Genomic DNA, 27826 nt, shown 5'->3' with positions numbered 1-27826 from the left:
ACATGTTATTTGAGTGATTTACAATTGAAGTTAGATTCAAATTTCATTGAAACCATCTAGAAACCTGTTTTCTTGTAGTCGATGGGGTCTTGCTACATGAGGATGTTGTATTTACAAACACATTGAAAGTACAGGTGTTTGAAAACTTCCCAGGTGGACTTATTAATTTAAAAAGTTGTCTATGAAATCTGGTTCAGAAGCTGTGAAGAAGAGAGCCTAATGATGCTGTAAGGTAAGGTAAGGTAATGTGAAGTCGCTCAGTCTTTGCGACCCTGTGAACTGTAACCTACCAGGCTCCTCCGTCCATGGGATTCTCCAGGCAAGAATACTGGAGTGGGTTGCCATTTCCTTCTCCAGGGGATCTTCCCGAGCCAGGGATCGAACCCAGGTCTCCCACATTGGAGGCAGACGCTTTAACCTCTGAGCCACCAGAGAAGCAATGATGCTGTAGTAATGGATATTTATAGAAAGTGATGTATTTAGGAAGTGGAGATACTGACACACAGGCCTGTATTAAGTGCTGCTTTCCAAGAGATGAGGTCAAGACTATTGGGGAAAAACGGCAACTTCAGTGCAAGAAAGTAGGACCAGAAAGAGCACATCGTATACTCCAGAAGAGGCGTTAGACGGGACTTCACTCTTGAGTTGGCCGGCATCTTGGTTGTCATCCACGTTGTTGGCCTTTTTTCCTTGTATTTTATGCTTCAGACAAGGCAGGCGGACACCGGAGAGCCAGGTCTGTCCCAGTGCTCTTGGAAAGGAGGCGGCTTACTCACTGTCTGTTTCATTTCAAGACTTGCCTCTCAACTTTCAGGAAACCCTCAGGCTGAGAACCATGGAAAATGGGGGGAACAGAGAGCGGGTCACAGCGCTCTCTGAATGCAGGACCAGACAAAACTTAGAGGACTCGTCCAGCTTTAGGCTGGGCTAAGCATTTTCAAACTTAAACACAGCCTCCCGCACTGGCCATCGTCCAAATCTGAAAACTTCCATTTTGCAGAGAGATTTGGTGGGAAATGTGATTGGGAGTCCAAGATGAAATAATGTGTAGGTCACAACTTTTATCATGAATTAGGTTGTTTCGAATAGTCTAACATTATCAATAATTTTTTTTTCTGTGCATAAATGGCACCAGATTTCCACAGTGCTACCTCTGTGTAGGTATGGTAAGACGGAATGTTTTAGAAAGAAGGTTCGCTTAGCTAAGTAAAAATAATTTCACTTGTTTCTATCAGAATTATGAGTTTGAATGCGATAAATCCAATTTTACATGGGTGGGTTTTTAAAATCATGAAATTGCGTTCTGGGAAAAGTAAGAAACGTACAGCATTGTTTTTATGTACATCACATATACATATATTTTAAAATTTAAAGTCTCTGTTTAAAGGGAACTTCTGTCTGTGTAGACCTGTGACATTTATTTTTTAAGCTTCTGGAACTGACTTGTTCCTTTGAAGTAAAACAATATCATTTAAATATGTAATTCAAAAGGCAGAATAGCATTTGAATTTCATAAAAGTGCTGGCAAGTGCCTCATATGAAGTTTCAAACCCCCATCACACTTAGGACAGGTTTGTTTTTAATTTATTTTTAATTGGAGAATAATTGCTTTCTGGTGTCGTGCTGGCTTCTGCCGCACAGCAGTGTGAACCGGCCGTGAGTGTCCACAGGCCCCGCCCCATGCACCCCGCTCCCCGCCCACCCCTCTCCCTCCCCAGCAGTGTGAACGGCCCTGAGCGTCTGCAGGCCCCGCCCCATGCACCCCGCTCCCCGCCCACCCCTCTCCCTCCCCAGCAGTGTGAACTGGCCCTGAGCGTCCACAGGCCCCGCCCCATGCACCCCGCTCCCCGCCCACCCCTACGCCCACCCCAGCAGTGTGAACCGGCCCTGAGCGTCTGCAGGCCCCGCCCCACCCCAGCAGTGTGAACTGCCGAGTGTCCGCAGGCCCTACTTGCGTGCACCTCGCTCCCACCGCCGCATTGCACCCTCTGGGGGTGACAGCACCGCCGGCTGAGCTCCCTGAGTTACGCAGCGACTTGTCCCCGGCTGTCTGCTTTACCTGCGGTCGCGTCTGTGTTTCATGCCCTTCTCTCAATCCGCCCCACCTCTCCCCCGGCCGTGTCCACGAGTCTCTTCACGCCTGCGGCTTTGTTCCTGCCCTGCAAATAGGTTCAGGCACCGTTTCCCCAGATTCCATATCTGTGTGATGTTATACGGTATTCGTTTTTCTCTTTCTGACCTACTTCACTCAGTACAGTTTGTTTCCTTGTCTTTCTCGTTAGTTCTGAAGTTTTTAGTTCTGGTAAAGGCAGGCTGTACAGATTTTAGAATTCAGGTATATAAGAAGTCAGGGAATCCTTCCCTATCTGACTATTGAATCAGGTACAAGAAGAGGAGCAGTCGTGTAACCTGAGCTGGGCCTGGAGCCGGGCGAGGGGCCCAGGACCTGGGTGGGATGAAAAAGCAGAGTCTCCTGCCAACACAGGAGATCCGGGTTCGATTCCTGGGTCAGGGAGATCCTCTGGAGAAGGAAAGAGTAACCCACTCCAGTACTCTTGCCTGGAAAATCCCATGGACGGAGGAGCCTGGAGGGCTCCAGTTCATGGGGGTTGCAGGAGTCATACACACGTGGCAGCTAAGCAACAACAATCCCTAATCCACACCAGCCCAGAAATTCACTCTTATTTGAAAGCTGTTAGTGACCCATATTGAGTGCAGTACTTTTCATGAGCTGTATCTTTGCCTTATGAGTGTAAGAGCAACTCTTTCTTACCAAAGCTGTCTTCAGTTTAAGGGTTGGCAAGGAAGATGATAATTGGATAGGGGCAAGCTATTGTGTGAAATTCAATTATTTTCAAAAGCAAAGTGAGTGGTAAACTTAAGAGAGTAACTATTGTTGGAAGGAAGGAATAAAAATCACTTTGATAGAATGAATGGAGAAAGGTTTAAAATGATTAGAAATTCATACAAATCTTTTGAAAGTAAAAGTAAGAAAAAGGAAGAGAGTATGATGAGGGAAAAGCAGAGGGCGTGCATGGAGGAAAACTCGTGCTGGCTGAGATGCCCAAAGGACGCGGGAGCATCTGCGAACAATGTGCCTTTGAAGCTCTTCTGATTATCCCAGCTCTAAGGATAGCTAAGTGTGCTTATATACGCAGTTCATGAGCACAAATTCTACTCAGAATTTATCATAATAGATGGATGCTGCAATGATTCTAAGCAGTATCCGTATAAAAAGCATGTTTCCGTTATAGGCATTTTTCTTACATTCGCTGAGGGGCTTTATTTTTCCTTTCTCTGCTGCTCAGTCCTCCTCTCATAGTTCCTCAGGGTTCAGCATGTCTGTTCATTGGCTGGGCAAAGTCCATAGAAAAATGTGGTTTGTGAACCAGAGGTAAGGCATTGCCTTGGAAACCTGATATTATTTCCTCAGCTGAACGGGGGTGATTTGCATGTCTCTGAATGTCCCAGAATCAACCATGCAAAAGCGCTTCGCCTCTCGTGGTCAGCTGAGTCTGTTTGCTTTAGTGAGACTGGTCTAACGCCGTCCAGGTCAGGATTGGGCGACTCAGACTCGAAAGAGGACCAAGGACTAGCCGATGAACGGGAGGTTCAGATAAACGGCTTTGGTGGGCCTAGAAATGCCGTTAGATGTCTGTTCTCTCCCTGCCTCTGGTGTTCTCTTGATTTCACAAGTAGTGGATTCTGATTATTAAAAAAATGGAAAATTCATAAGCATAAACAAGGAACTAAAATAACATTATAGATAAAATTTGTAGGATATTCATATACTGTGTAATACATCCTCCACGCACAAATTCACATGCATGTCTACTCACACACGTATAGGTATATGCTATATGTATACATGAGAAGGAGAAGTGAGCAAGCAAAACGTCAAGAAAGCAAAAAGACATTTGTAAAACAGAAGTTTCAAATTGCAGAAAAGTAAGACGTTTCCTTGCTTTTTCTCTTTCTCATTTCTCCACAAATAATTTCTGTAAAGAATTTTTTCAGTGAAAACAAGTGTGATGCACACTGGCGTGCGCTGTGTGCTCACGTCCGACCCTGGTGACCCCATGGACTGTGGCCCTCCAGGCCCCTCTGCCGCGGGGTTTCCCAGGCAGGAATCCCGGGGTGGGTGTCGTGTCCTCCTGCAGATTGACCCTAGTACCTGTCTCGACGCTCTGTCCCCACCCACTCTCTCATCTCCAGCTGTGGCCTCTGACTTTATCTCACGTTTGTCTCTATCTTCACTGCTTTCTCCGTCTCTGTTTCTAACAGAAAATATAATATATACATTTACTGCCGGGGCTTTCGTGGTGCCTCGGATGGTAAAGGATCTGCCTGCAATTCAGGAGACCTGGGTTCGGTCCCTGGGTCGACCAGGACAACTTTCCATGCTTTGCTGTTTAAAAAAACATGTCTATCCATTTTGTAGCTCTTTCCATACTAGCCTGTGCAGATCTGACTTGCTTTGTAAGCTAGGATGAGGATCCTGCTTGATTTTCCCAGCCAGCCTGTTACCCTAGCACTACTCACCAATTAATTTTTTCTCACTCCGTGGTTAATCCTTTCTTTCTCTGAGGTCGCAGAGTTCACGCTCGCATAGCTCTAGTTACATATGGAGGCTTCATGGCTGGAAGAGGTCTTGACAGTCTTCTATTTCAACCCCGTCTGTTGAGACTGTTCTCAGAACATTTCGGCTCAGTCTTCATGTTGCAGCTGTAAGAATCCTGCCTGCCAGTGCGGGAGATGCAAGAAACGCAGGCTCGATTCCTGGGTCAGGAAGATCGCCTGGACTAGGAAATGGCAGCCCATTCCAGTATTCCTGCCTGGAAAATCCCATGGACAGAGGAGCCTGGTGGGTTACGGGCCATGGGTCGCAAAGAGTGGGACACGGCTGAGCAACTGAGCATGCCTGCACATTCCTTACAAAAACTGTGGATTTTTGAACAGAGGAATGAACACTTCTAAGTGTAGGCTTCAAAGGACTGTTCTCTGTTGGCATCACAACATCCACAGAAACACAGATTTGTAGTCATAATCACTGTAAATAGGAGTAAAACCAGTAGCCAACATTTGTTACTTTCTATATGGCTGACACCTTGCTCAATACCTCGTTTAATTCGCATGACAGCCTCCAGTTACTTTTATTGGTCTCCCCGCTCTACAGGTGAGGAAACTGGCGCAGAGGGCCTGCCGAGGTTCACAGCCAGCAGGAGATGGAGCCAGGCTGCTCAGCTCGAGTATGCCTGCATGACCGTGCTCTTCTGCCCAGGGCCTCCCTGCCAGTGTGATGTGACGGAAGGTCGCTCAGTCGTGCGACTCTCTGTGACCCCATGGACCGTAGCCTGCCAGGCTCCTCTGTCCATGGAGTTCTCCAGGCCAGAATACTAGAGTGGGTAGCCTTTCCCACTCCAGGGGATCTTCCCAAACCAGGGACTGAACCCAGGTCTCCCGCATCGCGGGCGGATTCTTTCCTGTCTGAGCCGCCGGGGAAGCCCCATAGTGACAGGACCTGTGCCCTAATCCCATCGCCCTTGTCTCTTGTCTCTCGCAGTGTTGTCAGACTCCCCCTCGATCAACATCTCTGGATCTTGCAAGGGCAGATGCTTTGAACTTCAAGAGGCTGGACCCCCTGACTGCCGGTGTGACAACCTGTGTAAGAGCTACAGCAGCTGTTGCCTTGACTTTGATGAGCTCTGCTTGAAGACAGGTGTGTAACTTTTGAATCCTCTCTAGTCTTGGTTTGCTGGCTTAACGACCCCCTGCTGTTGAGCAGCCTGCCATCGCCACCCTGCTTTGGACAAACCAAGCTGGGGGATTTAGTTTTGTTCCTGGAGTCACCGCCAGCTGCGTTATGAGCCCACCGTGTATGACCGTTGCATCCACACAAGACTCAGCCCAGAGAGAATTCTTCGCAGCTGCAGTCATCATTTTCTAGTTTGGGATGTTTATGACCAGTTACTTTGTCTTTCATCGTTGTGATTTCTATCTCTTGCTGTCCCTCATTCACTGCTAGCGTACCTGGACTGAAATTTTGCACGTTCTTAAAGTCTTGGGCTCTTCTGGGGCGTCTGTTTTAACTGTATTATTTTTGCTTGCCTGCTCAGTTTCTAACACTGGCTTTGTTTCATCTTATCGTATGGTGACTATGGGTCTCCTCTGAGGTCAATTACTTCTTCTCAGTGGAAGTCTAAAATCATTTCAGAGTTCTTCTTGGGGTCGCATGCTCAAGGCAGCTCTGAAATCTTCCTCTACACGTGCCTGGCCTTTGCTCACATTTCTTAATAGAAGGGTCAGTGGGATATACAGGTCTCTGGACATACATTAGTTGAGAAAATCACCTTTGGTGACTCGTTCTACCTGCTGTGTTTCCGAAGTCTCACACTTTAGGGGGGACTTTGCAGTTACCTTGTAGATTATCCCCTATTCCTCTGGGCAGCTTCATATTCTGACGCCGGGAAAGGTGACGAGCAACCCTGCTCTTAAGGTCATTTTGTAAAAAATTATTTTTTGGAAAAAGTGGAAGCAGTGACAGATTTTATTTTCTTGGGCTCCAAGATCACTGCAGCCATGAAATTAAAAGATGCTTGCTGCTTGGAAACAAAGCTATGAAAAACCTAGATGGAAAAAGCAGAGACATCACTTTGCTGACAAAGGTCCGCCTAGTCAAAGCTGTGGGTTTTGCAGTCGTCATGTAGGGATGTGAGAGTTGGACCGTAGAGAAGGCTGAGCGCCGAGGAGCCTGGCAGGCCGCAGTCCATGGGGCTGCAAAGACGCAACTTGCTTGGCGGCTGAACCACAGCTGCGTTGCTGTGCTGTGTGAGTCTCTGCTGCGCGGCAACGTGAGTCAGCTCCGTGTGTGTATAGCTCCCCTGCTTGGTGCCTTCCGCTTTAGGCCAGCCCCGAGCGCTGAGCAGGGCTCCCTGAGCTCTGCAGTCGGCCCCCGTCAGTCATCTCTTTTACTATAGTATCAGCAGTGCGTGGGTCAATCCCAGTCTCCCGATTCATGCCCCTCCCCCTCCTCCCCCCTTGGCGTCCATACTTTTGTTCTCTACGTCCATGTCTCTATTTCTGCTTTGCAAATAAAGTCATCTATACCATCTTTCTAGATTCCATATATATGTTAATATATGACATTTGTTTTTCTCTTTCTGGCTTGTTTCACTCTATATGAGAGTCTCTAGGTCCATCCACATCTCTACAAATGACCCAATTTTGTTCTTTTTTATGCATATTAGTGTTGGTTGCTCAGTCTTTGTCTGATTCTTTGTGATCCTATGGACTGTGGCCCTCTAGGCTCCTCTGTCCATGGGATTCTCCAGGCAAGAATACTGGAGTGGGCTGCCGTTTCCTTCTCCAGGGGATTTTCCTGACCCAGGGATTGAACCCAGGTCTCCTGAATTGTAGTCAGATTCTTTACTGTCTGAGACATCAGGGAAACCCTCCTTTTTTATGGCTGAGTAGTCTAATAGTTCATTGTATTAAGACCATTAGATACAGAGATTCCACAGCTCTCTTGATAAATTTTTACCTGCGTTTAGACTTTTATGGTTAGATGATTATTTCAGAAATCTAGCTCATATTATCACTGACATTAGTCTGACTTTTCTAATGACAACATTAGAAACAGATATATTATTCTCCTTTACTAAAGGAATAGCACCTGCTTTATATGAAAACCTCTGTCAACTCCTTACTAGTTCAGATTTCCCCCCCTCCTCAAAAGAAGGAGAGTGCTATTAGGCCGCTTATCTGTTCATTTGCATAGTGCGTTTCCCCACGTTTGGCCATATTTTTGTTGTTGTTCCTTCCCTTTTCCCTTTGGAACTTCTCCCAGCTTGCTGGTTGTGGGTTTGTAAACTGAAATGCTGGGAACCTTGTAAACTGAATATAGGCATGGAACAGATGTTCCAGCAGAGTTTTTGGCTTCAAAATATTATTTCAAACCAGTGGTCTGTGTATACTTGACACTGAAGAACTAACGAATGTTCTATACTTCCTCTTCTACTTGGAGTATCTTGTCCCTGACACGTCATCTCAGCCGCCCCGATTCCTGATCTTAGAGCTGCTTCTAGACTTGAGTGGATGTTATGACTCTAGCTTAGCTCTCTCTGAATGTAGCTCATGCCTTTCTTTCAGAGTTTAATAAATACAGACACGTTAAAGTAGCTCACGTCCCTGTGTACCAGGATACCTTAGGCCAAATGTGGAAGAATCAAATATAAAATAATAACAAAAGGTTGAAGGAGAAAACAGATCTCTGACATACTACTCTGGTGACCCAGAGATAAGCACAGGCAGTGTTTCAGTGCAAATTAAGACTGTGTTCTGTGTTTAGAATGTGTTTGTTGTGCAGTTGCTAAGCTGTGTCCAACTCCTTGCAACCCCACAAACTGCACGTAGCATGCCAGGCCTCCCTGCCCATCACCAACTCCCGGAGTTCACTCATACTCATGTCCATGGAGTCGGTGATGCCATCCAGCCGTCTCATCCTCTGTCGCCCCCTTCTCCTCTTGCCCTCAGTTTTTCCCAGCATCAGGGGGTTTGAAGCGTATGTATGTATGCATTTATATTTGCGTATATTTGTACCTGTGTGAGGTGCATCTGTATTTATGTACCTTTATACACATCATCCTTTTGAATGCCTACATCCTATTCCACTGAACAGGTACAGCCTACTTCACTGAGTGAGTGATCAGCAATTATGTTTCCCTAACTCTTGCTGCTGGGAACAGTGGACCAGTGAATATTGTTCATGTATGTTTTTACTTTTGTCTATTTTCCTTAAGATAAATCTGAGGAATGGGATTTGGGGATCAAAGTATATATCAATTCAGTTCGGTTCAGTCCCTCAGTCATGTCTGACTCTTTGACCCCATGAACCGAAGCACGCCAGGCCTCCCTGTCCATCACCAACTGCCAGAGTCCACCCAAACCCATGTCCATCAAGTCGGTGATGCCATCCAACCATCTCATCCTCTGTCATCTCCTTCTCCTTCCACTTTCAATCTTTCCCAGCATCAGGGTCTTTTCAAATGAGTCAGCTCTTCGCATCAGATGGCCAAAGTATTGGAGTTTCAGCTTCAAATCAGTCCTTCCGATGAACACCCAGGACTGATCTCCTTCAGGATGGACTGGTAGGATCTCCTTGCAGTCCAAGGGACTCTCACTTTAACTCAGATGACCATTACATCTACTACTGCGGGCAGGAATCCCTCAGAAGAAATGGAGTAGCCATCATGGTCAACGAAAGAGTCCGACATGCAGCACTTGGATGCAGTCTCAAAAACGACAGAATGATCGCTGTTCGTCTCCAAGGCAAACCATTCGATATCACAGTTATCCAAGTCTATGCCCCGACCAGTAACTCTGAAGAAACTGAAGTTGAACAGTTCCATGAAGACCTACGAGACCTTTTAGAACTAACACCCCAAAAAGATATCCCTTTCATTATAGGGGACTGGAATGCAAAAGTAGGAAGTCAAGAAACACCTGGAGTAACAGGCAAATTTGACCTTGGAGTACGGAATGAAGCAGGGAAAAGACTAATAGAGTTTTGCCAAGAGAATGCACTGGTCATAGCAAGCACTCTCTTCCAGCAACACAAGGGAAGACTCTACACATGGACATCACCAGATGGTCAACACCGAAATCAGATTGATTATATTCTTTGCAGCCAAAGATGGAGAAGCTCTATACAGTCAGCAAAAACAAGACCGGGAGCTGACTGTGGCTCAGATCATGAACTCCTTATTGCCAAATTCAGACTTAAATTAAAGAAAGTAGAGAAAACTGCTAGACCATTCAGGTGTGACCTAAATCAAATCCCTTACGATTATACAGTGGAGGTGAGAAATAGATTTAAGGGACTAGATCTGATAGACAGACTGCCTGATGAACTATGGACAGAGGTTCATGACATTGTACAGGAGACAGGGATCAAGACCATCCCCAAGAAAAATAAATGCAAAATAGCAAAATGGCTGTCTGAGGAGACCTTACAAATAGCTGTGAAAAGAAGAGAAGTGAAAAGCAAAGGAGAAAAGGAAAGATATACCGATCTGAATGCAGAATTCCAAAGAATGGCAAGGAGAGGTAAGAAAGCCTTCCTCAGCGATCATGCAAAGAAATAGAGGAAAACAATAGAATGGGAAAGATGAGAGATCTCTTTAAGAAAATTAGAGATATCAAGGGAACATTTCATGCAAAGATGGACTCAATAAAGGACAGAAATGGTATGGACCTAACAGAAGCAGAAGATATTCAGAAGAGGTGGCAAGAATACACAGAAGAACTGTGCAAAAAAGATCTTCATGACCCAGATAATCACGATGGTATGATCACTCACACTCAACCTAGGGCCAGACAAAGTATATATATGCATTTCTTAAATGTAAATAAATATAACATAATTATGCACCTCAAAGTTTATATTTCTCTCAAAGGGCTCAGGCCCATTCAGCACTTCCTTTTCAGCATGTTCTCATTTATAAAAATTTCTTTTCTGATATGATAGATAGATAGATAACTTTATTATTATCTAATAAGGTTAAATATTTTTATGTTTATTCTTATAGTTGCTTTTAAAATTATACAGAATCATACTTTACTTGAGGTTCATTAAATTTTAAAAAATTTCACTCTTATGCAAAGTTAATAATGCCTCAATATATCTAGCTTGTTAATGAAGTGAAGTGAACTGAAGTCGCTCATTCGTGTCCAACTCTTTGCTACCCCATGAACTGTAGCCCACCAGGCTCCTCTGTCCATGGGATTTCCCAGGCATGAATATAGAATGGGTTGCCATGCCCACCTCCAGGGGATCTTCTTGACTCAGGGATCAAACATGCAGCTCCTGGATTAGCAGGAGGATTCTTTACCCGGGACACACTCTTATGGAACTAGGGGAGGAATAAAAATATATTTTTGGGGGACGTCCCTGGTGGTCCGGTGGCTGTGACTGTGTGTCCAGTGTAGAGGGCGCTGGGTCTGATCCCTGGTGGTCCCGTGGCTGTGACTGTGTGTCCAGTGTAGGGGGTGCTGGGTCTGATCCCTGGTGGTCCCGTGGCTGTGACTGTGTGTCCAGTGTAGGGGCCGCTGGGTCTGATCCTTGCTGGTTCAGTGACTGTGATTCTGTGTCTAGTGTTGGGGGCGCTGGGTCTGATCCCTGGTGGTCCAGGGGCTGTGACTCTGTGTCCAGTGTTGGGGGCGCTGGGTCTGATCCCTGGTGGTCCAGGGGCTGTGACTCTGTGTCCAGTGTTGGGGGCGCTGGGTCTGATCCTTGGTTGGGAAACTAAGATGCCATGTGGCCAAAAGGAAAGGAAAGAAAATTGCTTGAACTGAGTAAAGAAAACTGGAACTACTACATATCAACTTAAAAGATTATATGGCAAATTAACAAATTTTTAAAAAGTGTTTTGGTTGGAAGAATTATCTTTGAATTGAGGAAAAAACACCTCACATGACCTCTGTCCCTCAACATAACCTTGGAAAATTGCTAACCATTGAGAATAGCAGATCCTGGGTAAAAGAATTCCAAGCATTTAATCTACTTGGAAAGAGAAGGCAGTGGAAACAGGGGTTATAAAAATATCAGAGAATGGAACCAGGATGCAAGAGCAATTGTAAAATATGGAAATTAAAAACTGTAGCTGCATGATTTTCTAGTATGGCAACTAACATCTGTTTATCCAGTTATTCACCTAGCAGTTGTTTATCTCTGTAGAATATTACTAAAAAGCAGCATTGCTTTCTATAATTTTTGCCTCTCACTTAAGACGTGTTTTAAGAGATGAAGATCTGAAGTGTCCTTTAGCTCAGAGAAGCCTTTCTTGACCACTCAAGTCAAGTAGACCCAGCCCGCTCTATAAGTCAAGTAGACCTAGCCCGCCCCGTCACTCTCTGTCCGTGTTAATTTTCTTCACAGCACTTACCACAAGCTGAAATGATCTCATTGACCGTTGACTTGCTTATAGTCTGCCTTTCCCAACCGGAATGTAAGGTCCATGAAGACAGGACCTTGTCTTCCTTGCTCTTCACTCCCTCCCCACGGCCTAGAACATGGAAGTCACAGTAGATGTATCTTTTGAATAAATGAATCAGCTATGAAGTTTCTCAGCAAAGCCACCGTGAATTAGAGTTGTATTGTATCGTCACAGTAGTTCTGAATTAGGTTTCGTTGATGTTCATGGACACTGACTTGAGCCAGGCGCACACCCAGGTACTAGAGTTACAGTGGTGAAAGGAGAGACGGGACTTTCCCTGCCGTGGAGCTTACAGTCCAGCGGAGGGAAGGTCATGCGTGAAGTCCAGCACTCTCTTCAAAACGAAGATATTACTTTTCTGAAGATATTTTCTTGGTGGAAAAAAGTTGTGAGCTCCCAATCAAGTATGCTCAGATAGGAGTCTGTAACCTAGCAGCTGACCTCCTTGAAAATAGGTATTCTGACCTGTAATCGTAAGCAGGGCCACAGTTTGGCCTACACTCAGAACTGTGAATGTCTTTAGTATGGCTTTATACTCGTCACGGCTTCCCTGGTGGCTCAGATGGTAAAGAGTTTGCCTGCAATGCCGGAAACCTAGGTTCGATCCCTGGGTCGGGAAGATCCCCTGGAGGAGGGCATGGCAACCCACTCCAGTATTCCTGCCTGGAGAATCCCATGGGCAGAGGAGCCTGGTGGGCTACAGTCCACGGGGTCGCAGAGCTTCCGACACAACTGAGCGACTCACACACACATAATCTTCATATAACTTTAGCCTCTGGTGCGTCTTGTGTCAGTTAGAGGCCATTCAGTTGCATTATCATCTGTATTTAAATCAGGCTGATAAAGGTTTAAGTAAAACTACTTTGGAAAATAAAAGAGCCCAGCTGTGGCCAACTATGTCTACAGTGGTATGTGCACGCTAAGTCGCTTCAGTCGTGTCTGACTCTATGTGACCCCATGGACTGTAACCCGCCAGGCCCTCTGTGCTGGGATTCTCCAGGCAAGAATACTGGAGTGGGTAGCCACGCCTTCCTCCAGGGGATCTTCCAGGCCCAGGGATCAAACCCATGTCTTTTTCATCTCCTTCATTGGCAGGCAAGTTCATTACCACTAGCGCCACCTGGGGAACTATCCCTGTCACAAACCTTATACACCATCCATTTCCTTGGTCTTTTAGGATAGTTCACAAGCGGTTAAGGGTTCCATTTTCCCAAAGGAGCCCAATGCCATTGGACTTTGTATTCTGATTTGAAAAACTGAAAATCCATCCTATTTGTAAGTATGCCAAATATCATTTAGGCCTCAGGCCAACTCTAATTTCACAAGCAGATTAAATGATGTGGGACTTTAGCTCTTTTTCTTGGCAAACGTTGTAAGCAGTTGTGGCCTCTTTTATTTGGTTTGTGCGAAGCAGTGAAAAGTGTTCTGTCGTGCTGATTTCAGCCGGCGGCTGGGAGTGTACCAAGGACAGATGCGGAGAAGTAAGAAATGAAGACCACGCTTGTCACTGCTCGGAGGACTGCTTGGCCCGGGGAGACTGCTGCACTAATTACCAAGTGGTTTGCAAAGGTACATGTTTCCTCTGTTGGCTTAAACTTTATCAAAGGGAAGATTGGAGACGTCCCAAGAGACCTCGGCTCTTGCGGCTGTGACACCTTGGACGTGGGCTTGGGAGGTGGGAGCGAGTTGTGCCTTTTCATTCCTCAGGCTTCTTCCTCAGGTTGGCTGGCCTGCATTTTGCTGATCTGAAATAACAAGGAAATTATCCCAAATTCCATAATTAGGGACCCATAGTCATATATGGATGTGAGAGTTGAACTCTAAAGAAAGCTGAGCACTGAAGAATTGATGCTTTTGAACTGTGGTATTGGAGAAGACTCTTGAGAGTCCCTTGGACTGCAAGGAGATCCAACCAGTCGGTCCTAAAGGAAATCAGTCCTGAATATTCATTGGAAGGACTGATGTTGAAGCTGAAACTCCAAATGAGTGAACTGAACTGAATCATGAAGAGATTTCTAGAAGAGATCCTATCTTGGTCAAGTTTCTTAGAAGCAGAGCCTGAGTTGGGAGTGCCGTCCAGGGAATTCTCTGGGAAGGTCTCTGCAGGAGAACCATCTGAGGGAGCAGGGGCGTGGGGAGGGGAAGGCGAGTGAGGCTGTGGCTCAGGGCACGGGTCCCCTGGCTGTGCCCTCCTCGGGCTCTGGAGGGTGAGCCTCAGAGCTCTTACGTCTGAAGTTGGGCATGGCTTGGTGCCCACCAGCTGTCAGCTGTGAGCCTCAGCACCAGCACCAGCCTTGGGGTGGGAGTGTGAGCGTGCTAAGTCCCTCAGCCGTGTCTGACTCTGTGTGACCCTCTGGACTGTAGCCCACCAGGCTCCTCCATCCATGGGGTTCTCCAGGCACGAATCCTGGCATGGGTGGCCATGCCCCCCTCCAGGGGGTCTTCCCCACCCGGGGATCGAACCTGTGTCTCTCACGTCTCCTGCACTGGCCGCGAGCTCTTCACCACTCGAGCCACCTGGAGGGCCCGGGGGTGGGAGCACTGCTGCTGAAGAGGAGGGGTGCCTAAACCATAGCTCTCGTTACGCCCCAAAGCCGTGTATGTGTGCGTGCTGACTTGGTGAAGTGAATTGTCGAATATGATGGTTTTATTCGTCAATGGACTGCCGAATGTATAAAAGATGCCGTTTTGTCTTTAAGGAGCTTGTCACCCTGGCAACCACTTAGCCAAGTTAATGAAAGGATCCCAGGATCTTTGTGTAACGTTTGCAGGTCACTTTTCAGTGTTTAAATGAAGAGCTTTTCCTAGCTGTGACATGGAACATTTATGGAGCGTTTCTGTTCAAATATTTTAGGGGAAGAGCAGATTCTGAAATATGTGTAGTGTTTAGTTATGGCAACATCCTACATGAATGCTGACCTTGAAAATTTCTCCTACCCAAATGATTGTTGTAGCTGTTGATAAAACACAAAATTGGTTGAGAATTTTCTTTTCTTTTCCCTTTTATTTCCCTGGTAAATGTACCAATAATCCACAAAGGCTATTAGAAGAGAAAATAAAGTTCTAGGTATCACTGGCCGTTGAACTGTGAAAATTGGTGTTTGCTGGTTTCAAATTCTAGTTGTGGGACTTTCCTGTGGCTCATGTGTGGGCCCTGGGTTCTCACATGTGTAGCAGAGCTTCTCCATTTTAAGGAGCATGGGACTTACGCAGTGGTCACTAGTTAGATTCATACTGAGCAGGGAGATGTCCAGCGCTCTTTACTTGGGAGCGATTTCTTCAAAGTCTTGGTCACAAGTGTTACTTACATTTCAGACATACGCTTTCGTTTGTTTTAAGACAATTTAAAGCACATGCTTTTTGATAATTTTCATTTTCTCCAAAGTAAGCTTCATTTTTTAATCTAAGCTCTTTTTCAGTCTCTATTCTTTTTTTTTTTAGGTTTTAATGAATGAATGAATTTTCAGTTGGAGTATAATTGCTTTACAGTGCTGTGTTAGTCTCTGCGTGCAGCAGCATGAATCAGCTGTGTGTACACACATGTCCCCTCCTCGAGCCTCCCGCCCACCCCCTCACCCCCTAGGTCGCTTCAGAGCACTGAGCTGAGCCCCCTGTGCTCAGCAGCCGCTTCCCACCAGCCAGTATTTCACACACGGTGCTGTGTGCATGCCAAGGCCACCCCCCCAACATGCCCCGCCTCGTGTCCACAAGCTCCTTCTCCCTGTCTGCGTCTCTGTTCCTGCCCTCTTCTCTAGAGGAAGTGACTCAAGAACGGCCTAGGTTTATGCTCTCAGATCTTGTTGGAACATAAAAGTGAAAGATGGCATTGGTTTAGACTCCTTGGTGTGAGGGTTGTACGCACACCGTTGGCGAAGAGCCTCCCTGTGGCCGTCTCCCATCTGTTGCCTCCGAGCAGTCTGAACCTTTCTCCCCAGCTGAAGGGAAGTTGTATCATGTTTCCTACGGCGTTGAGATGTTTGGTGGCATAGGAGAAAATGTTCCGTCTAATGACCAAACAGTTTATTTCTGGAGGGAAACAAACATGGAATTTTGTTCCCTGACGCCACTGGTGTTTTTATCTACAAGACATTTAGACACGGAACGCTCAAATAAACACCACTTGGGGTTATTAAATCTAGGCTCTCCCATCACGTATGGGTGTAGTTTAGTAAAGCCAAATCAGGCTCTAGACTTTATTGCCGAAGCTCTTTTTTGATGGCGTTCCATAAACAACAAGTATCTAACAGGACACAGGCCCTGCAGTTATACTCTCAGTGATCCGGATGACATTTGTAATTCGATTCACCCAAAAGTTTACCCATTTTTCCCTACAGGAGAGTCTCATTGGGTAGATGATGACTGTGAGGAAATAAAGACCCCAGAATGTCCTGCAGGGTGAGTGCATTTAATGAATACTATGCCATTTTACATGTGCGTTGATAAAATATCACAAGCTATGGATGGGTGAATGGTTTAAAACAATGTAAAACTGAAATCCTCTTACATGGGCAAATTTATGAGTACTTTTGTGTAATTTCCCAGTCAGAAGCTGGAATGTACATCTCGAAGGGGGAATTTTGTTTTGTTTTTTTTTGAAAAATTTTTCTTCTGTTGGGACTTCCCTGGCAGTGGTTAAGACTTTCAGGCACCCACCATAGTGCATGCAGGTTCAGTCCCTGGTCTGGGAACTACGATCTCACATGCCAAATGGTGTAACCAAAAACAGAACCAAAAAACCAACTCTATGTCTGTGGTGTGTGTGGTGATAGTTACACAACTCTGTAAAAATACCAAAAATCATTGAATCACACAAGTAAAAGCAGTGAATTGTATGAGATGTAAATTAGAACTCAATAAAAAAAAATTTTAAATAAAACAAATGTTAAAAAAAATTTTCTCCTCTATCGCCTCTGCACATATTGGAAACAATATCCTCCGTATCTCACTTCAGCTGAAGATTTTAGAAATAATAATAATGAAGAGGAAGACAAACATTTCTGGCAGTGATTTGGCTTTTCTGTGTTTTTTTCCTGAAGTGCTCCTTTTGCTTTTTTTTTGTGTGTGTGTGTGTGGGGGGCGGGGTGGCTGGAGGGAGGACTCTAGAACGTCTCGAAAATATTATCCAAGATGGTAACTCCTACCAGATGCTGCAGGAAGTCGGCAAACCGCGGCTGCGCTGCTCTGCTGGGGTCCAGCCAGACTTAGTGACACCCCACAGCTCAAGTGGGACCAGCAGCGTAAGGCGCTTGTGACGCCTTCCAGGAAACTGTTGCAAATTCATGGACCCTTAAAGTGCCTGGCAGAAAAGATGTTCTACAAGTGTGTTTTCATGAGTGTGTTTGAGTGAGTGTCTTTTTGTTTTAGGCAGCACAGCCTGGGACACAAGATCCAAGAATTTAGATATTTTTATTTTTGTCTCCTTTTTAACTTTCATGAGCTACTTGAACTTCTTTGGACTGTTAGAGTGGGATGACAGTAGTGTCTGAATGTCTAAAGTGTATTCGCTCATTTTTGGGAGAGAAAGCAGTCTTAAGTGGTAAAATCATTAAATGATAATAGTAATGATAGTAATGAACTCATATAGAATTAGAATGTGCTTAGAATGTGACTCGTTTAAAATATGGGCTTCCCATGTGGCTCAGTAGTAAAAGTATCTGCCTGCAGTGCAGGAGACACAGGAGACGAGGGTTCAATCCCTGGGTCAGGAAGATCCCCTGGAGAAGGAAACGGCAACTCACTCCAGTGTTCTTGCCTGGAGAATCCCATGGACAGAGGAGCCTGGCGGGCTATGGTCCATGGGGTCACAAAGAGTCAGACTCATTTGTTATGTGGCTTCAAATAAATGCAAACTTGTGCTTGAGGAATAGTTTGCAAACCATTAGAAACACTTTTCCACAAACTTTAGCGTTCTCAGATTTGATCAAACAACTGGAACTTGAGACTATAACAAAGAGCCTTGTTTATCAATCCTGCCCTAGTTAGATGGATAGTCTAGTTCTTTACTGATTAAGTTTTAGAGATCTTCAACAGTTTTAATCATTTTCACGGTCATTTTGTAATTAAACTTAAAATTTTGGGTAAGTGTTTAGTCTAAGATTGTGATAAGATTGTGATTATGATAAGATTGTGATAAGACTGCTACTGCTTATTAATTTCATTTTCCTTCCTCCCTCCTTCTGTATTTGATAAGTTATTGAATCCCTGCAATAGGTCCATAGAATAGAAAGATGAATAAGACACCAAGTGTGCTTTGAAACTAATGAAGAAGATAAACATGTTGATATAGCATTATAATATAATGTAACATATTAAAATATAATATGCATTTATTAATTCAATATGTATTAATTATATAATTAATATATATAAAGTGATATATATTAATATGAAAGAGGTATTAATTATTATCTTAAAGGAATTCTGAAGCATCAACCATTATTATGAGAGAGGAAATTTTGAGCTCGATTTTAAAGAATGAATAGGAGTTTTTCAGGTAGCAAATGGGAGATTTCATATCCCAGGCAAATCAGTATAACAGCTTTTAACATTGTTAAAAGCCTTGTTTGCAAGGCAAGAGGCAGCTGTGGAGAAAGCACACTGAGGGAAATCTGGAGTCCAGCTCCTTCCCTGGTCATTTCACTTAGCACTGAAGTTGCCACAAACGTTATGTGGCTGAAAGTGCAGGCTCGTACGGCTATCCTCACTGAAGTTTTGCTTTAGAAATTCTCGGTTCCAGTTGTTGAGAAGGACTAGGCATAGTGCAAACTCTGTGACGTTATTTTTCTAAAGTTTATCGTGTTACCATTTAAGGTTTGTTCGCCCTCCACTGATCATCTTCTCTGTGGACGGTTTCCGTGCTTCGTACATGAAGAAAGGCAGCAAGGTTATGCCTAACATTGAAAAGCTGAGTAAGTCCTGCGTTCCCATCTGTGATCCGCGACCCGCCCAGTAACCCTCAGCTGTCGGTAGGAGATGTATGGGCACACGGCTTTCCCATTTGAAAGTCAAGAGTGAGGAGAACCCGTGTCTTCGATCGCTCATGGAATGGGTCTCCCTGGGGAGCGGTTCCTCTTTTCTCTCCTGCTCTAACATCTGAATTCTGTCTCCAGGGTCTTGTGGCACTCACTCCCCCTACATGAGGCCTGTGTACCCGACAAAAACTTTCCCTAACTTATACACTTTGGCCACTGTAAGTATTCTTTCAAATGGTGTAGATTCAAAGGGCTGATTTCATCCTGAAACGACTTAGAGGGAAATTTTAAAAACATGTTCTTTAGTGTTCAGAGAAAATCTTTCTGTTTTTCATCTTACCTAGATCAATTGTTCATAGTAAATGCCTTTTACAACTTTGTGGATGACTGAACTTCATTGCAACTTTAAAACCTTTTTTTTCCCAGGTGCAATTCTGTCTGAATACATTCATCTAACCTCTCAAATACCACAAGGTTGCTTCTTTAGTTTCTGAGTTTTCAGACAAAAGCATTGACTTTGGAGCTGCTATGTTTTAATTTTCAGATGCTCCCAAATTCTACCTCGCCTTCTTTTTTAACAAATATAATTTATTTATTTTATTTATTTCTTTTTGCCTTGGAGTAGAAATAGAACCGAGGAAAAAAGAATAGTATATTTAGAAACAGAAGCATCTTTGGAGGCACATAAGTATTTCAATCTATAGGTTAATTTATTGTAATAAAAATTGTTGTCATCTTATTAAATTGTAACAGTTAAAAAAAATTCGGTGTTATATTTCTGATAATCTTGTCAAGTTTTACAATGGCTTACAACTAGGGTATAGATAATAGTCATGTTTCCTCTGACAGACATGTAAAAGTTATATATATCATATAAAATTGGAAATTACACATTGTTATAAAACCTTCTATGATAAAATTTATGATAGAACTATTATTACATGTGGATTATTTTGACAATAAATTTGCTTTTCCACAAAGGGGCTGTATCCAGAATCACATGGAATTGTTGGCAATTCCATGTATGATCCTGTATTTGATGCGCATTTCAATCTTCGAGGGCGAGAGAAGTTTAACCATAGGTGGTGGGGAGGCCAGCCGGTGAGTTTTGCGTTTCTGTGTGTTTCTCTGTGCATTGAAACTCTTCATTTCCAAATTTGTTCCCTGTGAAGAAGATGCATTTAATTTCTTCATACTTGGGAATGTTTCCATGTTTTGGTATTGTGTATGTGTGTGTGTGTGTATGAGTGTATATGCTTGTACCCAGTATGTGTGCGTATAATATGTATATGCATGTTGTTGTTGACTGTTTCGTCGCTGAGTTGTGTCCTACTCTTTGCGGCCCCATAAACTGTAGCCCACCAGGCTCCTCTGTCCATGGAGTTTCCCAGGCAAGAATACTGGAGTGGGTTACCATGCCCTTCTCCAGGGGATCTTTCCAACCTGGGAAGAACCCGTGTTTCCTGAATTGTAGGTGGATTCTTTACTGCTGAGCCTCTAGGGAAGCCCCATATATGCATGTATGTATATTTACATATCTCTGTGTGTATATGTATACATACGCTTGTGTGTCTGTGTGTCTATCTGTGTGTACAGGAGGTTATGATTATGAAAGTGAGATGATGAGGGTCTTCACTAGAATAATTGTGGTAGAAATGGTGACGTAGCAGTGACTTTCAGAAATATCTTGAAGAAGGGATGTGCTGTGCTGAGCTGAGTGGCTCAGTTGTGTCGTGCTTTTTGTGACCCCATGGGCTGTAGCCTGCCAGGCTCCTGGCGGATTCTCGAGGCAAGAATACTGGAGTGGGATGCCATGCTCTCCTCCAAGGGATCTTCCCGACCCAGGGATCAAACCCAGGCCTCCTGTATTGCAGGCGGATTCTCTACCTCCTGAGCCACCAGGGAAGGAATAGTCAGATCTTACTGATTTACACACTTTGTGGGTACAGTGAAAAAGAAGCGAATGACATGACTGCCACAAAATTTTAACCCAAGCTCCATATGCTCAAGAACAGGGAAATTTGCTGCAGAAATAAAATAAAACAGATCAGTGAAACCCACAGTGATTTTACGAATTTGTTTAGTCCATTTTTTAAAAGTCTTGGGAGTGAAATATAGTAAGTGGGATCCACCTTGGTTCTGGACCAGCAAATTAATATTTTGAAAGAAATCATCCTGTTGACTTCAGATCAAAAGGCTGGGCAGAAAGTACAAGGGGATGAAGGTGGCTTTCCACACAGAATTTTTTCTGTGACTGTGTGTTGATCAAAGGTGAGCAAAGCAGCAACCTAAATCCACAGCTGTTTAACGTGTAGAAAAGAACTAACTGCATGTGACCCTGTGGAAGGATCCGAGTGCCTGTAGGAACGCATCCCAGGACACAGAGCCTGTCAGAGATGTGTGGAAGAGCGGCACGTGGCTCCGCCTCAGGTCAGCTCCATCCGCGGCCGTGGGGGAGCCCTGGGCAGGACAGAGGGCTGGGAGGCTTTTGTGCTATCTGCCGTGGCAGGAAGAGGGGGCAGGGTCTGCACGCATCCACGAGTCCACCATCCCGAAATGAGCTCCCACCTGGCGATGTCTGCTGCAGTCTAAGGGCTAAATGGAGGATATAAAGTAAGAAAAAAATATTGTTTTTGAGTAAAAGTCGTCTGTGGGAAAATATGCATATTGCATAATAAGCCAGTATGCGAGGTTTAATAGGGTTTTTAATTGTAAAAAGGATTGGAAGGCTTCTTGTCCGTCGGTAGTAGTGTTTTTTTCTCGTAGAGGTTCTGATTCTGCTGTCCTTATTCAGGCTGGACTCCCAGGAGTCTGTGATGCACTGTGTTGTAAGCAAAGTGAAATCTGTTTCCAGGGTGGATTCCCCAAACCAAGTTTGGGGAATGGCCAAGAGGGCCATTTTAGGTATACATAAAATGACTGAAGTTAGAGTTCTGTCAAGCTGTGGCTAGTTGGTCTTTTATATTAATTCTGTCGTGGAAGCAAAGTTGCTTGGAGAACCACAAAGGGTATAGAGACGAATGATCATTTTATCAGATTGGACCAGCTTCCGCCCTGGGTGGACATGAGGCTTCCTCTGGGTCGGTGTGGCTCAGAAAATGAGACTAGCAGTCATTAACTTCTGCAGGACAGAGCAGAGGGAGAGCTGTGCGCCTGCCCAGTGAAGCGGAGCCTCCGTCTGAGCTGTTCAGCTGTGGCCTCGCCCACTCCCCAGGTTGACACGTTTCACCAAGTTTAGTGATTCCCTAGTGCAGACCAGGGTTTGCTGTGAAACCGATTTGTGTTTCTGTCTGTCTTCTTGAACAAGAGGCCACCAAAAGCATTCCAGGGAGCACACTAGATAGAACTTAAAAACACGTTTTATTGAAATCTGGCATGTAAGAAGACTATATGGACCTGAACTATAAGAAACTACAGTATAAGAAACCGAAAATAAGAAAATAAACCTTAATAAACCTATAAGAAAATAGGAACCTTTAATAACTACTGCAAAGCATTTATACCATCCTCTCTGAGGCTTATATATTTCATGAACTCACCAGTGAAAAAATTGAAGTAGAGAAAATATTTATAAAAATCTTAGGCAATTAAGTCAAACTCAACTTACTTCAACAGTGATTAAACCATGAAAGGCACTTGGCAAATAATGTGTACGTCAGATTAAATGGGGAATAAGAACTGCTCTATTTCTAGTTTGAAATCTAATATATGCCATGAAGTGTTTGCAGTGTCCATCTGAAAATGTGAATCACACCATGAGGCTTTCAAAAATAGTTTGTACATTTTAATTTCATTACCAAAACCCTGATAGAGGCTCCAGCAAAGCTGAGTGTGCTTTTCATTTGTTAATCTTCAGAACGCACTGCTAATAGTCGCCATTCACTGCAGGACCCCGTATTTCTCCTACATGTATTATAATGGGATTCCTTTTTATAGTGTTGTTTTGAAGCTATTTACTTTTTTCTCATTACAAAAGTATGTTCCATACTCTTAATGGAGTGTCGTAAGTGCGTTTGTTTCTTTGAAAAATCTCTCTGCTCTCATCCTGCTGTTTCTAATACTGAGATATCTTGGTGGGGAAAATCCCCTGTTCAGTTTAAAGCTGGACTCAGCGAAGCAGAGAGTCATTGAGACTTCAAGGGATCCAGTCGGTGTGGAGATTTGAGAGATGAGGTTAGCCCCCATCATGGTGCAGGTTCTTTGAATCATAGTTTCTGGAGGAAAGCACTTCTAAGAGGACAGGATACATTGTTTTTTTTTTTTTTTCATTTAAAAGAATTTTTAAATTGAAAACAAGATTCCTTAAATCCTGTAGTGCTTTAGTGTTCACAAGTTTCACACACATGATATCATATAATCTCGTAACCCTTCTTTTCTCCCTGCCCGTAGAGTGCCCCCTCCCCTCTCCCTCTCCAGAGTGGTGTCCAAGCTCTAGTTTGTTCTTTATGTCTGTGAATCTGCTTCTTTTTTGTTTTATTTGCTAGTTTGCTGTGTTCTTCTTACTCCTCAAGTTGCTGGGCCTACAGTGGTTTTTGGCCAGTATTGGGAATGCAGTGAATTGGTCCTGAGATCATCCTCGTGAATCACTGTAGCATAAGGATGTTTCTCTGATGGCTCAGACAGTAAGGGAAGGATCTGCCTGCAGTGTAGGAGATGCAGATTCCATCCCTGGGTCGGGAAGATCCCCTGAAGAAGGTCACAGCTACCCACGCCGGTATCCTTGCCTGGGGAATGCCATGGACAGAGGAGCCTGGCGGGCTACAGTCCATGGGGTCACAAAGAGTTGGACAGACTGAACAACTAACACATTCACTTTTTTCCGAGAAAGATGGCAAGTTCAAGAAGGAGACAGCAAAGGGGAGAATGGCACTGGGACAGAGGCAATCGCCAAGGCCAAAGCGATCGCCTTGACGGCGCTAGTCTTGGCTTACCTCTCTGTGTGATTATCTTGCTAACAGGTGACTTTTTTTTTCCAGGAAAACTACCTTTTCTTTATTCTGTTGCTTCTTTTCCATCCATGCTATAAATCTGTATTCTCTTTCTTTTTGCTGTATCATAGTGTTCTTGCCTGGAGAATCCCAGAGACGGGGGAGCCTGGTGGGCTGCCGTCTGTGGGGTTGCTAAGAGTCGGACACAATTGAGCGACATCACTTTCACGCATTGGAAAAAGAAATGGCCACCCACTTCAGTGTTCTTGCCTGGAGAATCCCAGGGATGGGGGAGCCTGGTGGGCTTCCATCTATGGGGTTGCACAGAGTCGGACATGACTGAAGCGACTTAGCAGCAGCAGCAGCAGTGTACTTAGAACAGACCATGCTCCCCAATCCCTTGCCTACTATGCTTGTCACTCTTTTAAATTTCATTTGAAATATCCATTCCCAAGAAGCTTTCACTAAGCTTTCTCAGCTCTTAATAAACTCAGGGACCCTGTTTTGGGTTTTTGTATTATTTCTATCATGATTATGACAACATCATTTGAAATTATTCAGATATTTGCTTTAGTCTATGGATCCCAGGAGGGCAGAGATTTGATCATTTCTCTCTTTATTCTCAGGACCCAACCCTTAGCCTGACTCATCTAGGCACCCTGTTTGCCGGGCCTGAGCTTGCTCTGCACCCCCATCTACTTCCTCCTTAATCTCATCACTTACTTCCTCCTGGCCCTCATCCCCTGGGGAGAGCCGCACTGGTTCACGACCTCTGCCGCAGCATCCCCCCTCCCCCCCGAGCCCTCACATCTTTAGTCTGTTCTGACTCTTCTTTAAAAACTTCATTTGTTTTGGCTGCACGGGGTCTTCTTGCGGTGTCCGGCTTCCTCTCGTGGCCGTGAGCCATGGTTACGCTTCTTGCGGTGTCCGGCTTCCTCTCGTGGCCGTGAGCCGTGGTACGCTTCTTGCGGTGTCCGGCTTCCTCTCGTGGCCGTGAGCCGTGGTACGCTTCTTGCGGTGTCCGGCTTCCTCTAGTTGCCCTGAGCCGTGGTATGCTTCTTGCGGTGTCCGGCTTCCTCTCGTGGCCGTGAGCCGCGGTGACACTTGGTGGCCGCTCCTGGCTTCTCCTGGTGGTGGCTCCTCTCTTGCAGACCGAGTCTCTCGGGCTCAGTAGTTGCGGTGCACGGGCTTAGCTGCCCCTCGGCACGTGGACTCTTCCTGGACCGGGGATCAAACCTGTGTCTCCTGCATTGGCAGGTATATGCTTATTCACCCGGCCACCAGGGGGGTCCTGTTCTGAATCTTGAGTCTCAGTGACTGACTTACTCCCACTGATACTAGGGCCCTGCCATTCCTCTGGTCCCTCAGAATTCCATTTCTTCCACTTCTGCGCTTTGGAATGCAGAAGAACAGTTTCCCTGCAGAGAACTTCGAGGGAGACTACAACAGTGGTTCATAGTCTTCAAAAATGTGTTTTTGCTTATTTTCCTTTTGAAAACACCTTCCCTTTTCCCATAGCTGCATATTCTACTGAATTTGAGAAAGGGTTAGATTTTGCATTTAAATGCTCCTGGTCCCAGTGGGAAAGTTTTGTTTTTTTGTTTTATTTTAAATTTCCTATAACATATCAAGAAGGTACAATGTTTATATTCCCATTTATTCCCTTTTCAAAATGTAGCCTCTAGGACACAAAGGTTGAAAACTGTGCCTCTAGATAAAGCAAAGCAAAGGAAGAAATACTTGAATTAAAGGTGAGAAGGCCAAACTGGGTGTCTTCGTAGCTAATTTTTTTTCAAGCTGTGTAGTTTGACTCATCTCTGAGGAAATGTATATTACTTTCAGATTCCTACCGGGAAATGAAAAATTATGATTTCCACTTCTCTGGAGAAACTAGTTTTATGATGTCTGTTTCCTGACTCGCCCCCACTTTTATAGCCCAGAAGGCTCCTTTCCATGTATCTTCCTTCGGACCAAACTTTTACTGTGCTTTTTTTCCTCTGTAATTACTAGATTTAACTTCAGGGTTCTGAAATATAATATACATGTATAACTTGCAAAGGAGCTTTTATAGCTGCTCGTGATCTGATTTAACTTCAGAAACTTTATGCGTTCAGTCTCATACTGTTCGCCAGCCCTTTGACAGACCAGCTTCATTACTGCTAGGATTCTTTCCTTTGAGCTTTAAAAAACTTTTTTCCTAAATTTCAAGTGTTCTCTCATGTTTGTTCACTTTTTGCACTTTTCTGGTCAGGTTCCCAATTTTCTTTTGGAAAATATGGCCAACGTGACTTTTACCAGGAGCAGGGAGAAATCACTTCTCTTGAAAGAAAGGACAAATTTTACCTTTGTCTTCGTAGTTCACGTTGTTGTTGTCTTACAGTGGGTTAATTTTGTTTCTCTAAGTACCGAGATGTTGTCACTGTAAAAATTTTAAGCACAGAAAAGCATGCAGAACCAACAGCCCTCCTTTTGCCCCCAGGATAGTTTCAACACACGTCTGTCCTCCCTCCCAGAGCCTGTTCCTTATACCATTGCGGATACTCCTTTGGTGATCTTCCCCCCAAGGGTTAGGAAGCTAAAAGTTACTCAGATAATGCCAACCTCAGCATGTATCCCACAAGATAGCTTCTGAAAGTATAGGGTCATCTCTTGACAAACTGTATTTACAAAAGAAAAATTTCCATTAGAAAACCCCGGGTTTATCTTACATTCACGTCTACCAGATATTGCCTAAGACAACTTCCTTGGAAATGAGGCACCAGATTTTCTAGGAAGTTGCTTGACTATGATGCATTAAGCTTATGTCTCTAAAATGAAAATAAGTATGCAAAAAGATCACTTAATATAAGAAAAAAAGACTTCCCAGTTAGCGCTCGTGGTAAAGAATCCGCCTGCCAATGTAGAAAACACAAGAGATGGGGGTTCCATCCATGGCCCAGGAAGATCCCTTGGAGGAAGGCACAGCAACCCACTCCAGTATTCTTGCCTGGAGAATCCCATGGACAGAGGAGCCTGGCGGCTATAGTCCATAGGGTCACAAACAGTCAGACACGACTGAGCACAATATCAGAAACGGACCTCTCTGGAATCTGAGGTGGTTTGAGGCCCTCCAGGATGTCCGGCACTCAGTTTGAGTTCATCTTCTTGCTCGTGGAGGGTCTGGCACAAGGATGAATGATGAATGAATGAATGAGGACCCACTTGAGTCCTCATTGGCCTGGGGATACCCGGAAATGCTGGAGCTGACCTGTAAAGTGGAAGACGCAGGCGTGCCTGCTAAGGTGCTTTAGTTGTGTCCGACTGATACTTCGGACCAACCCCCTGGGTGGTGCTCAGCGCGGTCTGAGGTCCTGACCACTCTGGTCCATCCCCGAGGGACGAGGACATCTCTTCTTTCATGCTGATGACGCCTGCTGGCAGCTCGGGCCTCCACAAGTCTGAGAGTGTGTCTGCCCCGACCCGTCCCTCCATCACCCTCAGCAGCTGTGCTGTGGGAGCTGGAGGTTTGCAGTGCTCCCCGGGGGCCTGGGAGTCCTCACATAATTCTCCTTGGCCAGGCGTTCCTAACCTTCCTGAAACCGTAGCCAAAGTTCTGGATGCCCTACACCTCCCAACTGCCCCTCCCCCACCCCCAAAGCAAAAGTTTTAACTGGAGTAAATACAACACTGTCAAAATATGGAGACGCTGAAACCAGAAAGGAGGGGGATCGCAACTCCTGGACCATTTTTGTTTGGTCTTTTGAAAAGCCAACCCACGCTTCTTTTTCCTGTTTGCCTCCTAAAGTGAAGGGGTTTCTTCTTCCAGACTTCTGTCCAGTGGGACACAGGCATCCTAAATTGTTTTCAGTGTCCTGAAATAACTCAATTATCTTCATGTCCAATATTGCATAATAATTAAGATGAAAATTGATCCAGTGTTTACCAAATGCTAAGA

At 44.7% G+C, this 27826-nt stretch overlaps 1 protein-coding gene across 4 annotated transcripts in view; it reads left to right on the top strand.

Annotated features, from left to right (window-relative positions):
• The window catches only part of ENPP2 (ectonucleotide pyrophosphatase/phosphodiesterase 2), a 129379-nt gene that overhangs the window by 44433 nt on the left and 57120 nt on the right, over positions 1–27826 (top strand). For all 4 annotated transcript variants that reach the window (XM_068983867.1, XM_068983870.1, XM_068983869.1 and 1 more), the window contains exons 3-8: positions 5564–5719; positions 13437–13562; positions 16328–16388; positions 18804–18901; positions 19103–19182; positions 19946–20065. In XM_068983867.1, the coding sequence (XP_068839968.1) occupies positions 5564–5719; positions 13437–13562; positions 16328–16388; positions 18804–18901; positions 19103–19182; positions 19946–20065 (641 nt within the window). The remainder of the gene's footprint in view (positions 1–5563; positions 5720–13436; positions 13563–16327; positions 16389–18803; positions 18902–19102; positions 19183–19945; positions 20066–27826) is intronic.

The sequence above is a fragment of the Capricornis sumatraensis genome, chromosome 11, assembly GCF_032405125.1.
Source record: "Capricornis sumatraensis isolate serow.1 chromosome 11, serow.2, whole genome shotgun sequence".
NCBI lineage: Eukaryota > Metazoa > Chordata > Mammalia > Artiodactyla > Bovidae > Capricornis > Capricornis sumatraensis.
The sequence above is the reverse complement of the archived record's forward strand: the minus strand, read 5'-3'. Positions and strand labels throughout refer to the sequence as shown.